The 15,388-nt window shown below is 36.6% G+C and overlaps 1 protein-coding gene and 2 non-coding genes across 3 annotated transcripts; 2 read left to right on the forward strand and 1 right to left on the reverse strand.

Moving 5' to 3' along the window:
- Positions 1–4,082: 4,082 nt before the first annotated feature.
- Positions 4,083–14,493, reverse strand: LOC124406067 (aromatic-L-amino-acid decarboxylase-like). Its single transcript, XM_046881410.1, has 9 exons — positions 14,403–14,493; positions 13,250–13,468; positions 9,847–10,080; positions 7,433–7,562; positions 6,238–6,498; positions 5,478–5,595; positions 4,904–4,994; positions 4,597–4,797; positions 4,083–4,485 (listed from the first exon to the last, which is right to left on the reverse strand). The coding sequence occupies exons 2-9, from the start codon at positions 13,448–13,450 to the stop codon at positions 4,153–4,155; spliced, it is 1,569 nt and encodes a 522-aa protein (XP_046737366.1). The 5' UTR covers positions 13,451–13,468; positions 14,403–14,493; the 3' UTR covers positions 4,083–4,152.
- Trnap-agg lies at positions 9,075–9,146 on the forward strand. Its single transcript has one exon. It is a non-coding gene; the product is annotated as a tRNA-Pro (tRNA).
- On the forward strand, positions 9,506–9,577 carry Trnap-cgg. The gene has a single exon. It is a non-coding gene; the product is annotated as a tRNA-Pro (tRNA).
- Positions 14,494–15,388: the final 895 nt, after the last annotated feature.

Below are 15,388 nucleotides of genomic sequence, written 5' to 3' on the forward strand. Positions count from 1 at the left end.
AGTATTTAAAGAAAGCGTAGATGTGTAATCAACTTTTTGTGAGAAACAACGTCTTTAGTATTTTTTCCTATTTAGTTTTCATTTCGATGAATCCTGTGAGGAATTTTGGATACAAAAAGAACGTGCCCAGGTAGCACACTTATCCAGAGGCTGATTATCATTCGACTACAAAAAGTCGACGTTTTGTCCAATTACAAAAACGTCGACGCATGTTGGCGAAAAATAGACAAAAGGTTGGCTAATTTTTAACAGCTATAGATCGTAAAAAAACTATACTTCACGTTTACGAATGTCTTCTGAAATGTCAAGTATAAGGCAACTTGATAAGACAACGTGTTGTCACCTGACAGTTACCACTGGAAAGTTAAGACAAAATGTTTTGATGTTTCTCAGAAAAGCAATTGTTAATGTGAGCGCATTCATGTCCCGAATGAAAGACAATGTCTGGTGGCAGTTAGACTGACTAATCGCTATCTCACACTAGACGCCGGCTGACTATTAACTATAACGTAATTAGCTAACTTGCAAATTATTGCCTTTTTATCTTGACTGCTAACAGTCAACTGAAAACTTGATAACGGTTGACCTCGGGGGTTGCCTTTACCGTGACATTTTTTACATTGAGAATTTCTGTCGATATTAAGTCAATTAAAAGCCAAAAGTGTGTTACTTGGATAAGATATAGATATATGGGCTTTGACCTTAAAAATCGCGAATAGCGCTTATGTAAAATTAATAAATAATGGTCTAAAAGGGTAGATGAATTGCGTTTCCTGTTTTATTTGCCATTCATTTGTAAAATGAAGAAACTTATTACAGTATGTAAGTATGTAGTCCAATTTCAATACCCAACTAAGATTTAGAGATGGTCTACTCATAATGATTTATTCGAAAAATCTCTGTAAATAAAGCATCTTTTGGACCGTGGTGCCATATAATTTTATAAAACTATATACAGATGTTCTAAAGTTGAGAAATTGCCACTTTTTTTTACTTGTATTTCATTCGTGTGGATTTCGGGAACTCAGGATACACCAGCATGGTAAAATTAAAGCGCTGACTGTGAAATACAATCAAAGACTCTTTCGTTTTTCCGACATAACTTTCGAAGTTTAGATCCCATCTATAGTGACTTGTCCATCTTCTCGTAACTATTTTCACATTATTACAAGTAATATTTATAACATATGCTGAAGCGAACAGTAATTGCGTTCCAGAGTGACGTTGAAGTGAAGTATAACTTGCTGATAATATTGCTGGATTGATCGTTTGTTTAAACAATATAATCATGTAAAGAAAGGAAAACGTGAAGAGACGTGAATCGTAAGAAGGTTTGGGCGAGGCACGAGGGACCCCCGTTTACCATTTAACATTTACTATTTTTTAGTAGTACCATCCGATTTCTGACACCATAGTCCCTCTCAATTCATATGAATTAAAATCAATTCAAGTTTAGATTTTATGCAGGACTTTTCTTTCAACCCTTCCACCGCCAACCCAGCTTCAGCGATTTTTTTTTTTATTGATTTATGATACGAAATTGATTTTTTATTCCTTATGTAACTCCCCTTTTTATTAAACACTATGCTATCTAACTCAAAATCGTAACCCTCCCTTTCATCGTGCCGTGGTCTGTCGTGGTCTCGGTATCTTGCTGTAAAAGAGACGGCCGGAAAACCATACACGCAGACCAAAAAGTCGAGCCAAGCATCGGGTACTTTAGTTTGGCGTTTTCACGAGCGGAGCGCTGCTGCCTACCGTTGCTGCGCCGTACTCGCGCCTGAGATCAGCCGGTTGCGAGCGCTCGCTCTGCGCATGCGCGGCGGCGAGTTAGCGCGCGGCGCAAGGCTAGTTGGGTGAGAGAGGAGCGAGTGTCGAGTAGTCTGCGTGTAGTCCCTGTGTAGTCTGCGACCAACCTCCGAGCGGCTCTGAGCGAGGAGATAGGCGAACGGGTATGTCGCCATGACAGAAACGGCTTGGGACATGGACTATAAGGCCTATACCTAATGGTTAAAATAAAATAAAAAAAAAAGAGATACGGCTCGCTTTCCTCCGCATGCTAGATGGTCATTCTAATCTTCAAGGGAAATGAAAATCATGCTATTTGTAGAATATTTATCGGAACAAGAATCCATGGAGGGATCTCTTTGATTTAGATTCCGGACAAGGCTTTTCGAATGGCACTCTTCTTCATTTTGACGGAAAGGTATTGATTTAACACTTTACTAAATCTTATTTCGCAATCTGTGCGTTTAGCGTACCTTATTGTATTTACTCATTGACCTACATAATTTCATGTTAATATATCATATTGTCGAAGTACAATCAATAATTCTATTGTAGTGGTACATGGATATCAGTATAAGGAATATGTGAGCACAAAAATCATTTTATTTTCTGGGATAAAAGTAATCGAAGGCGATTGATGGTCATAGAATTAGTAGAACATATTTTTACACAGAAATTTGTTTTTTTTCTTTTTGAAGTACCATCAATCCTACGTTCAAAAATCAAAATACGTCAATCAATTAAAAGATGAAACATGTAAAGTAATCATTTCATTATAGCTTTCCGAACAGTGTTTTTGAAATATTTGAACGAACGACTATTTTTTAACACAAACGACAATTTACAAAACAATAAATCAATGTTTAAACGATGATGAGCAGTATATTATGGATCTAGAGAGAGAACCAGGAGCTTTTGGTACAGTGAAAAATTTTGCAGAACGATTCGTTAGCGAATGCGCCAAAGTTACGCAAATCCGAAAACAAATTCCGCAAACATTGCTCAAGACAAAATGGCGGTTCTCTCCCAAGATGCGCACCTACAATATTTTCTACAACACATGTATGAAAACTGCGGGTTCTTGAACGAAACTTGCAGTTGATTGACTAATGAAAGTAAACCGGGAAAAACCTCAAGCACGTATAAAATTTCCATACCAAGAAAAAAACTCTTGTAACAGTTGAGAAAATTCAGAACGAGCTACCTTTAGTGGAGATTTTCGATGTATCAGTACAATTCAGTTTTGACATATTAACCTAACCTGACTTCGTAAAACTTAAACTTTCGACCCGGTTTTCGGACATAATATGTATTGATTACAAAGTAGGAACCGAGAATTAGATTTCGTGATTTCTGGCGACGGTATTACGGAAAATTGGGAAGTCAAAGGGGTGACTTCAGAATGTGTGAAAAGCACATAAATCTCATAATCTTTGATTCCTCGACATTGCAAAATAACTGTTGCTTTTCTGGCTTAATTGCAAACTAGCAGAATATTTTTGATTTTATTTATCTACTAGCTGAACGGTACAAGTACAAAAATTCCAACTGTTGTAAAAAATTAGCACATAAAAGCACTAAATTTTTGTATATAGTAAATCTATTTTGGCGGCTTTGCTCTGCTAGCTTCACGGAGGTACGTTATAAACAGGTGTTACTCGATAGAAATGATTTATTAAAATACTAAAGGATCACCTCATTGCATGGCTCCTTGATATCATGATGAATAATTTTAGTGGCAAATACCAAGCATGTTTGATGCAATCATATTCTCTTCTAACCATAAAACACTCGCTACTCTGTAATGAGAAATCACAAAGCATGATTCATTAGGGCACTTATCCTCATGTGTGGTTTTACAAAGAGGTGGGGGTCAAAGATTGGAAGGATCAATATTGTGAATGGCCGATATATCGAGATTTAAAACATACGAAAATAAAATAACGAAAGATGAATGACTACTAATCAGTGATATTTTCACAATTCCAGACTTCGAACAATTCATCTTTCGTCATTTTATTCTCACATTTTTGAAATTTCGAAATATAGATCCTGCCAAGATTTGACGTATTTTAAAATAAATCATTTCTATTGCGAGAAAAACTTATGCGATACTTATTAACAGATTCAATAACTTCACTGTAGTACATACATTGTTCAGGTATACCTATACACCTAGAATTCTAGAACTCCTATTATCAATAATGACCAGATGGATTACATTTCATCCGATCTGTTATCGGTGCACGGGTGAAACTTTAAGTTGATACAATTTGATGAACGGTTACAAGAGAAACCAGAATCCCATTGAATGTTCTGTAATGGGATCAACATGTCGTTCAATGTAACGTTTTTCTGGCAATCTTATGAAATAGTTTGCGGATTTTTCGCGTTCCTCATAATTTCAAGATCTAGTAGCTTGTCCGTTAAGCTATCCGAGTGTTTATCTGTGATCGTTGTGCAGGTCTCTATCAGTTGTTCCTCGAGTACTTCCGACGTTTCGATTTGCGATTTTAAAATTTCGGCTGTCTGCGTTGTAATTTCATTCCAAGCAAACTCCACATCTCTCTCTTCACAATTCTGACTACAAACTACAAAACGCACGACGGTTTGCCCCATGTATGTTGTTGGTATGACGTAGATCTGCTTTCGTGCTGTCAAACGCTCGAGCAGCTCCTTGGACATGGAATTGTCACCCTGGCAAGTAAATTTTCAGATTATAGATCTACTTTTTATGAAGAACATTTTTACAAAAACATTCTGTTGTGGTTATAGAATTGCTGCAAAGATAAATGACAAAGAACGTACCTTAATTCTGAAGCAAACGAGTCCCAGTGTCGTATCCGCAACTATTTCAAACCTATTGTCACATCGAACGAGCTTCTCGAAGTAACGAGCCAGGTTTACCGATCGACGAATGTAGTTCCGAATCCCTTCGACTCCATAAATCCTCATGACGAACCATAGCTTCAGGGACCGGAACCTGCGACCCAGAGGAATCTGCCAGTGCTGAAAAGTAATACGATTGTTAATTGAATTTTGGATCCAGCTATTCGTAGAGTGGATTGTTTCACATCGACTTTCTCTACTATTCGATTCTTATCATTCAGCTTACTCTGTAATCCGGTGCTGTATCCTCGTGGGCATGGGCGAGGTAAATTCTCTCGACGTTCGCGGCCTCGATTAGATACCGGGAGTTCTTCACCCTGGAAACCAAGCACAGTGTCATGCGTTTTTAAAGTTACCGCCATAAAAGAAAATTCAAGACTTGTACGCAAGAACGATTTCGCTTGGTTTAAGTGTTTTTGCGTGTCATGCCACGGTACTGAAATTTTCTATACCAATAGCATGTATTTCAATCTTATGAAAATCAGTTTATCAACGCAGTTTGTTATAAATTATCAAATACTTGAGTGAAATTCAAGTTTGAAACCTAGTGTGAAAGTTGGTATATCTGTACAAAGGTGAATAGTTTTTACAGATAAGTCAACAGTGAAAATGGTTAGTAAACTTGATATTGTTTATGAACAGAGTTCACGTGGAATATTGAAGAGACATATATATAACGATTTCTTAAGTGTTAATTTCGACAAACAGTTATGAGTTTTAATTACCCGGTTCGAGTCTTTCTTGCACCCCATGTCTACGATTAGCGAGTAACTATTAAGTTTCTAATTCGTTGTACCTACCATAGTGCAGAACAATCAAAGTTGACTAGCATCCATTTGTGAGGGTTAAAGCTGAACGACTCGGCGAATTTTATTCCGGGCATAAGGTGTCGCAATTCAGGGCAGGCTAAGGCGGTACCTGAAAGCGAAACGTTCGGTCGTTACTTTCCGGTTTCCTATTTGCTTCTTCCCCCCTTTTTTCAACTCTCTTTCTCTTTCGTTTACTGCTACGTGACTCGGAGATTTCACTCTCAAGACTTACGTATATCGAATAACAGTTACGTGGATCAATAATTTATCTACATGGATGGAGTAGATTTGATTTTCTACCAAAACAAGCTCCCTTGATTCGTAACTTGCCGTTCACTGCCTCGTGGCTTCCAATACATGTGAGGAAGTGAAACGGCATATTACTCGAAAGCTGCAGGTGCTCATTATTATGTCATTCAAATAGCCGTGAGTGTAACTCTTATCGTAAGTTTTACGAAAATTGCATCAGACTTTTATCCTTCGTTCTTTTATCTGCCGATAAATAAATATTCGCCCAAAGAATATTGTTAAGCTTCGATCTGAAATCTAAGTGAACGTAACCGGTAAAAATCGCAAAATTTTTCTAACTGTTTCACTAATGCCAAAGACTTTTAAACAGATACCAAAATTTTCAATTTTTTTTTTTTTTATACATTATAGCGTAAAATTAATTCTATAAGAGTTACGAAAATTTCTAGTCTATTTCGTACGTCATTCACAAATATTTCTCCCATAAACAATGCCAATTTACCGGCGTATGCAGCGTCCACATGAAGCCAGACATTGTTTTCGTTACATAAGGGTCCAAGCTCGTCAAGACAATCGTATGCACAAGTCCCTGTGGTCCCCAGAGTGGCGACGACGTAGCAAGGAACGAGTCCAGCCTCCTCGTCCTTCCGCATCGCTTCGAGAAGCGTTGATCCTCTCAAACGGCATTTTTCGTCAGATGGTAGGAGCCTCATAGTCATCGAGCCAAGTATCCCTGCTTTCTCCACTGACGAGTTTGACTGATCTGTTGCATAAAAATACTTGACAGTTACTTTTGAAATTACGGCTATAAGAACAGATGAGTAGAAGTGAATAGACAGGAACAGGTCATAGAGATGTGAGGCAAGGCTCGATTATTTTCTATTTTTTTATCATGAAACTTCTCTAAAAATGGATCTGATTTGACATCTTCTCTTTTCAGTAAGTTCTCAACAAGAGAAATTTATACTTGTGGTTACTGTAAAGTCATAATATAATTTTATTTTTTACTATAGCTGGAAAATATATTTCTGGATAAAAAATGTAAACCAGTTCTAAAGCTGTGACCAGAAAATCTGACAAGTCTTACTATTTTTTTTACTCTGGTCACTTGTGCCATATTTTTTTGTAACTATTGAGAAAAATTTTAATTTTGGTGCAACAGTGAAGTGAAGTACCTCGAATTTTCTAGTAATTATTAGTGCCTTAGGATTTAGCCGGCTTAGTCGGTCAAGGCAGTTAATTGGGCTAATTGGCTGAAAATTAGCTGGCTAAAACCTAAAAACGTACAAAATCAACAAGCAAATGAATTTTTCACATTTCAGATTCGAATTTGGAACTGGAATAAATTTTATTATATTCACTCTGCAGAATTATTTTCATCTAATTTTTCAAGGTGACAAAAAAGTTGAATAATCAGTACTAATCAACTAAGCTGAAAGAAAGAAATTCGCGTAACTTTCACTAGTAATTGTAACAAATGAAATTTCCCTCAATGTTACAAAATAATCTGAGCCCTGCTTTACCGACTAGAATAGTGCCTCGAAAGGTTAGCTATGAAGTTAGCAGAAGACGAAGATAGACTCCCGCTACGGCGCTAATTAGATCGTTAGCAACTAGTGGTAAGGTTACGAGGCCTCGAGCAGTTCGAGTTGGTAAAGAAGATCCCTACAAAAGTGACTCATTGTCAGTTCACTCACCAGAAGTGTAAGCCACCAGTTTACTCTTTATGGTAGCATCGTTCCAATCTGGATGCTCTTCCATCAGCTTTCTGGTCGCTCGCTCTTTTGCAGCTAAGAGGCAGACAAGCGTTGCCTCGCTAGCTGAACCCTGAAATGACCAAAAAAGAACTTGAAGTAAATTATAGAGCACTACCTTATCGATTGAAAAATTAGTAAACCACGTTGTACTGATGAATTATGTGGCTAATGATCTCCGACATATGCATCTTCAAGTTGGATATCGAATTAGATACTCGAGACAAGCTCACTTGTACAGTTTTCTCAAATATCGACTGCGTTAAAGATGCATACCAACTGTTAAAAAAGTAAGCTCTTATCGCTGATGGGTATAAACGTTTTCCATGTTAATTTGGCAATTCTTCCTTTTTTCCATTGCTTGGATTTTATGCTGAAGGCTAGAACGTGAAAAATTATTTTCAGATTATTTTAGCAAGAATTCCGACTTCCTAAACATGAAAACTCTAAATTTAAGACTGCGCCGAAATGCCGTTATTTGAAATACAACTGAAGAGTCGTTCCAGGAAATTCATTGAAAAACGATGTTCACAGCTTCGATATAAAAAAATTGTAACTCGGTATAAATTTCAAGTGAATATCATCAGATCAAATTGAGATGATGCAAGAAGGCTCCGAAATTACGACGCCCGGAAATATGAGCCACCTTACTACCTCAGATAAACCGAAATGTTCTGAATAACCGGTTTGTTGTTGAGAAAGTGTTGAATATATATCTAAAGCCAGTCAACTCGAATTAGCAGTGTTGCCAAAATAAATGGTATTACAGGTTGTGGTGTAATCTTTGGCATCACGCATCAATAACACTTCACCTAATCACACCGATTTCTATTTTGAATACCGATTGGTATGATTAGGAGTATTATTATTGAGAACATTGAGAATTAGTTAGAATGTGTCGGGCGTACAGTCTGGTCAAAAATGTAGTCTCGAAATATATACTAATTGTAAGACTTGGTTAAAAGATTGCGAGATAAGTCTGCAGTCGTTACAATAGTGCTTTGTTAACATGGAAACGAAGTAAATAAAAAAATAGAAAAAATAACCCCTAAATGAAATATTAGTATTCTGTTTTCATGTTAACAAAATCTGTCATATTTAATGTCCATTTGAGTTCTTGAATGGATTGATAATTGATAAAAACCGCTCGCGTAAAACTGTTAGACACTATATAGATGGCAAACTGCACATGCTTATTAGTAACGATAAAAGGTATGATTATGTATTACTAACTTCGTCTGGAGGTTAGAATATAATCGACATTATATTATTTACCACAGAATTCCACCACGATTTGAGTATAATATATATACCTCAAAACAAAACTCGATAAACTATATCTGATATTTTTATTGACAAAAATTTACAGGTTAATGCAGTTTGCATAAATTTGGCAATAAATGATTTCGACAAGTATTCAGCTTGACTGAAAAAAATCATTACCTTGATATGAATGGGCGGAATTCTGTTCATTTGTTGACTTCAAATCTTTGCTTCACAAATTCTTAAACCTAAAACTTTTTTGACTAGACTGTCCGTGACATCATATGTGATTTAATTAAATCTTTTTTTCCTCAATTCATATGGCTCGTTGGTCTAGGGGTATGATTCTCGCTTAGGGTGCGAGAGGTCCCGGGTTCAAATCCCGGACGAGCCCAATTTTTTTGTGCGTTCTGAATGCGACCAAAATTGTGATACAGCTTTGGTGTTTTAACCAGTCGAAGAAAATTTCTTCAGAAAGTACAAAACTCGCTCATTTTTCGAGGATAAATCGGAAGTTTTCGCTTTAGTTTTTCATACCGCCATAACATACGTGCATGTTACCGCGGAAATTGCCAGCCGAGTAAGTTGAAACATTGAGAAGTTATTCTTGTACACTGTATCGGCAAATAATTATTGATTCACGTGATAAATCATTTATAACTCGAAACCAAATTTGTGGAAACTGAAAACCAAACGTGACTTCACTTTAACTATAAATAAATGTATAATATTATTTATCACAATCAGTACAACGGCTCGTTGGTCTAGGGGTATGATTCTCGCTTCGGGTGCGAGAGGTCCCGGGTTCAAATCCCGGACGAGCCCAACACCCATATTTTTTTTTCTAGATTGTTTGTATTTTTCATTAGTAATTGGTAATTAAAAGAGTTTGTTAGAATGCGTTGAGAATACCACTAGATTGCAAGACTTGGGAGACAATTTTGTCGTGAAATCTCGAAGGTTTGATTTTTACGAAGGTTGCAGATAATTTCCTCAACGAATGTATAGATGTTCAGATAGATCGTTGTATCTTTTTCTTCTTCTTCTTTAACTGATTATTTTATAAAAAATATATAAGAATCAAATTTAACTACCTGTATGACTCCTCCGCCCGGACCTTCGCTACAGTTTAAGAATTCCTCTGGCAAATTTAGCATCTTTCCAAGCCAGTTCATCGTGATAACTTCAAGCTCAGTGCAGGCGGGAGATGACATCCACGAAAATCCGATACAACCAATACCGGCACTTACGATCTCCCCGATGATTGCTGGATAAGAATTGCCCGACGGAAAGTAGGCGTGAAAATGAGGTGAGTTCCAGTGCGTCACCTGTTTCGACACGTCAAAGTGATTAATTATTAACTCTCTTTGGGTAATACTACGGAAAGCAAACAACCCAAATAACGCAATTGGCAAAAAGGCAACTTAAAGTCTACTTTAAGTCTAGTGAAAAATGCCAACGTATAGTCGACTTATAGTATCTAAATTGCTGTTAGCCATATTTGAACTGATTTTCAAGTCGACTAACAATAAATCTCGGCTCTAGGTCTAGGTCTAGGTAATGCCCGAGATGTCATGGGTAACCTCGTAATCTCAACCGCGACGCGGAAAATAGTACGTTGTGTATCAAGGACGGAAAAGCGGTGATTTTGACTACGAGCGAAGCGACAAAATCGCATTCCACCGGTGGTACACACGATGTTTTTCATCCAACCCTTTTTGAAAACGTGAAATACTGAGAAAAAAAAACACAGCAGTGCCATCGAGCTATTTCTCTACACGCGGGGAAAAACGAAGCAGTAAATGTATGCTTACTACAATTATTTGAATTTCATTTCATACATTTCAAGAATAGTTTCTATCTGATATGATCTGATCAAAATATTACTCTTGCATGTTTTATTGTTGTTAACGTCTCTACTCTCTAGCGATGTTCAAAGTTGCCAAGTCGCAAACTGCTTTACCGACATGTTACCGACTGATGCTACGTATTTGTAACGCTAGGAGGCGCTGTATTCGTTGCAGCCCGATTCCATATCGCCCGCTCGGGCCGTGTGGAAAGTTCTTGTCAGTCCGTTTCCGCAAATTAGTCTGAAACGCGCTACTTGCCGCCCGCTCCGCGTGCGTGAAGTGACGAGTTTTATAAACGGTCGTACAAAAATGTTCTAAATATTACATCGAGGAAGCTTCAAGCGTGGCAGTTATTTGCTAAAGTGTGTGATCATAATTGTGAAATAAAAGTGATTAAAAGTGATTAAAAGTGTCTCAACAACCGGAGTTTGACCGAATATCATCAAAAGGTAAGACGTTTTATTTCATCCACAAATGTACAAAAATTTATACAACTTTCGTTTTTTTGTGAAAACATAACCTCGTCATTGACGCGTCTGTGATACGTTCGAAGGTACGATTTACACTTTCTTATTGATGTAGCTTTCTTATTCGCGGAATGAACCAGTTTTGCTGTAATAACGACGAGCGTAATCCAATGTTAGTAAATCGGTAGATTAAAATGTTTTTCGTAGCCGGAAAGGATCGAGGCAGTATCAATGATTGTAAACAAAGTTCGACCCCGCGCGATCCTCGCCAAGTTAGTCGCCGATGTTTTCATGATTCTAATGTAGTGTAATCTATGAGTAGGTCTTTCAGTTATATTAGGGGCCGATCATAAAACACGTGACGCAAATTTTACGAATATTCCCCCCCCCCCCCCCCCCCCCCTCCTCAATTTGCTCTCTTTTTTCAGAAATAAAAAGCAAGTAAAATACTAAATTGAAACATTTTATCATAGAATACTTCTGAGAAGAAAAGATTTTATCTTGTTTTATATATTTGACAACGTAAATATATATGTAATATATAATTTATACGACTAAATACAGGAAATTCCCAGCATCTCTATCATATCATAGCGTCTTGTGATTTTTCCATCCCCCCCCCCCCTCCCCCCTCGCTGCGTCACGTGTTTTATGAACAGCCCCTTATTCTGTAGAGTGAAAACTTTAGTTTTAAATTGCTGACGACAAAAATTCGTTTCCTTCAATTGATCGTATGGAATTTTTCGTAATTTTTTTCTCTGTTATTGAAACTTGTTGATTATTAATGGAAGATTTTTTTTACAAAAAGACAAACTTCTTCAAGTAGGGAAAACAGCACCGTTCAGGTATGTCAGAAGAAATATTGTCTGAAAATAATGCCTATGCCAGGACAAAATCTTGTCGCACAAGATCACATTCAAGTTCTTAGTTTTTTTTTTTTTTGTTTTTTTTTTTCTTTCTTTAAACAGCAATTAACTGAAATCGTAGAATCAACGCAGGTGACATGATTTTGGCGTGTCGTCGGTATTTCAATATTGAAATTTGTTCTGTATTGGTGAAGTCACGCACCTTTAATAGTCGACTTACAGCTGACTCTACGTAGACTTGCAGTCGGCTTTTTATGAGTCGACCATATGTTGACTTAATTTTAAACTGGCTTACAAATCAATTTTGCGTTGACTTTTCGTCGACAAGTAAGTAGTCAACGATTTTAGTAGACTATGTTTACGTTCGATTTCTAGTCAACTGACGGTCGACGTTTTGTTGTTTGGAAACGTGAAATAAACAAAGCCTTGTATAACTACGATCACACAATATTATGATGCATGAAAATGTGCACTCAGATTTTATATATAGTCAAACAGTTACACTCACAATCGGTTGGAAGAATAACAAAAATTGTTTTCAATCCGTGGCAATTGTTATACTTTATCAAAATTTCTCGATTTTAATTTGAAACTTTGAATATTATGTGAGCACGAAATGCAGCTGCATCACTTTTTCGCAAACCCGTTTGGGTATTGATTTCATAATTAGCCAGATTTGGTGAAACTAATTGAAAGTATTTCTCGTCTTTTCGGTGAGTCGATGACTAATAGTTTTGTAAATAAGCGAGGTGAAAACGATTCTTTATATAACAAGAGTACATCACGCGCTTTTATTTCATGTCCGAAATTGAGGTGATGGTTACGCGATGTTAGATTTGTTTGCGACAGCGCATGCGCGCAGTACTAGACTAGTTAAAAGTGGTCTTTTTAGTACTCCGCGCATGTGCAATCACAGACTCACGCTATCGTCACAGAAAGGGATACTTTGTATACGGAATGTAAAATTCTTTGTGTAAAGATTTTTTTTAATTCAGTGAAATATTTTAGATTGCGGTTGTTTTAGAGTGCGTTTATTACCACCATATTTCTGTAAATTGAATGATCTTACGAGTGATATTGAAAGTGAGCGAATTAATTGAATGTAATCATTTCAATTTCTTCTACGCACAAAAAGAAAATGGAATTAGAAAAAAGAATAATCGCATGACAAAGTTCAGTGGAAATCAGTGTATTTTTTTTTTTTTTTTTTTTTTTCTGTACGAACAACATTTTTGCCATACTTAAACGATTCGTTTGTCAATGAAAAAATTGGCTCACTTGATATTTTTTTAAACAATAATTTGTAAGACTTACTCCGGGCATTATGACTCTCTCCACGTCTTTTAGGACTTCTTGCCACGATTCCCCCTTGAGCGGTGCTTCCCGTGGGAGTAATTCGTTCAGGTAACCTGGCTTAACACTCGGGAGGACATTTCTGTCCCGTATATTCTCCGTGTAATCTGCGATGTACTCGAGAGTTGCCTTTCCGAACTCGCAGAACTCTTTTGCGTCCATTGCGAATAGTCGGTGTGCCTGGAAATCATTTGAAAATTTTTATTCTTGTAAGTCTTAATATAGCTAGTTGTTTTCGATTTTTTTTATAAGAAAGCTATACTCATTATTGAGTCAGTGATCTTGGAATAACACTGAAAATACTGATTTGGTGATGTGTAAGTAATTCACGCTGGTGAAAAATAGAATATTTTCATTTTGGTTCATCGATATTTGGTAGGTTTTGTACGTGATAGTTAATAATCACACGAATATAAACAAGTTAACAGACTTTTTATACGAAACAAATCCGTACTATTTGTAAGTTGTCGCAAAGTTAATCGAATAAAATGAAATTTCAATTCAATGAATTTGTAATTTGTTAGAAAAGGCATCGCCTGAAGTTTTTATCATCACAAAACTCGTCGTAAAAACATTATGCAGCTGTATTTTGATATTATTAATTTTCTAAACCGCAGTAAATCCTAACAATAAGATTAAGAATAGATTTGTCATATCTTCATGATATTTGATGATTAATATACGTTGGAACCCAGAATGAATATCAAAAGGTCTGAATTTTTATCCACCTCGTAGATTATTTTTCTTTATTATTGCCAAACGAAATTTTTGAAAATAACCGTAACGCGCCTCAGAATCTGTTAACCTATTCAACTGGAATAATCTTACTGTTTAGCGGAGCAAAAGTTTGTTTATTATTTGAAAAAAAAATGTTGAGATCTCAATTACAACAATTAAATTTGACAATTTAAAGTTAACCAATCACAGTAAAATTTGTTTGAATAATTTTTTGAACGAAGAAACAAATTCTTTATTTATTCTTCAATTTCATATCTTGGTTGTTCAAAAGTTTCTGATTTGACACATTAAGTTTATATTCGTTCCATACCAGCCTGAATTGATTTATACTCTACACTGTGTGACGGTTTAACGTTAAAAGTTGCAGAACACTTACGAACAAGGAAACTCCGGCTTGTGTAAATGATAGATTTCCTGCTGCAGAGCAATTCCGGATACTTAATTGACAATATATATATATTTATATGCACTACCTAGTGTCTTGAAAGTGTGTATATCGAGCTCGGTTCGTTAATGTAGGTTCGCCGTAGCAAACCTCCCCTTTATATACACTTGCTTCAAGGTGGACTTGAGTGGGATACTCTTCCAGCGATCTACCATTCAAGATGGCTTCCCACGCCGTTTATCTATCCCCTTATTACTTACGGCTATGATTTTTATTTACAATCTTATTTTCATTTTATTTCTCGAATGCGGTATACAACTGCTACTGGCCTTGGCAGAACTGAAGCGTAACACTTCTGTAAGTGTTCGCCAATGCTTTTTTCTACACCGCGGTGTCATAAGCTTGCGTTAAATAATCCATGAACGCGCAGTACTCACCTTGTTAAATTGTACAGGGTATTATTCAACGATTTTTGCACTATGGCTACAACGATTCAGTTTCTCAGAATGCGAAGAAACGTACTTAAGACTACGTAAATTCGTTGCACGGACTTAGAAGTGATATTTTTTTGAATGTGGCGGAAGCAATCCCGCCAAGTTCAGAAAAACAATTGTTTTTTTTTACACGCAGAAAATAATTTGGCAACCACGTGGTTCCCTCTTGGCTTTTGGCCGTTGCAATTGCCCCGTTGGACCTTGATATGGACGTTTGAATGGAAATTGAAAAAGAACTTGACACCGCTTAGCAAGCCATCCGTAAGCTACATGATGTGAAAATTTTTGCCATGTGTCATCGCCGATTTTGAAATTTGAAAATTGGTGAATAATAGAACGAACGACTCCAGACAGTTTTAAAAAAATTTGGATTCTTCGTTTTGTAAGAATCATGGCATCAAACTCATTTTATAATATTTAGTCCTTTTTTTAAAGGCGAAGGAAAAAAATTAGTGACAGCGATTTTTGGATAAAAAACGCTCA

Source organism: Diprion similis, chromosome 4, assembly GCF_021155765.1.
Source record: "Diprion similis isolate iyDipSimi1 chromosome 4, iyDipSimi1.1, whole genome shotgun sequence".
NCBI lineage: Eukaryota > Metazoa > Arthropoda > Insecta > Hymenoptera > Diprionidae > Diprion > Diprion similis.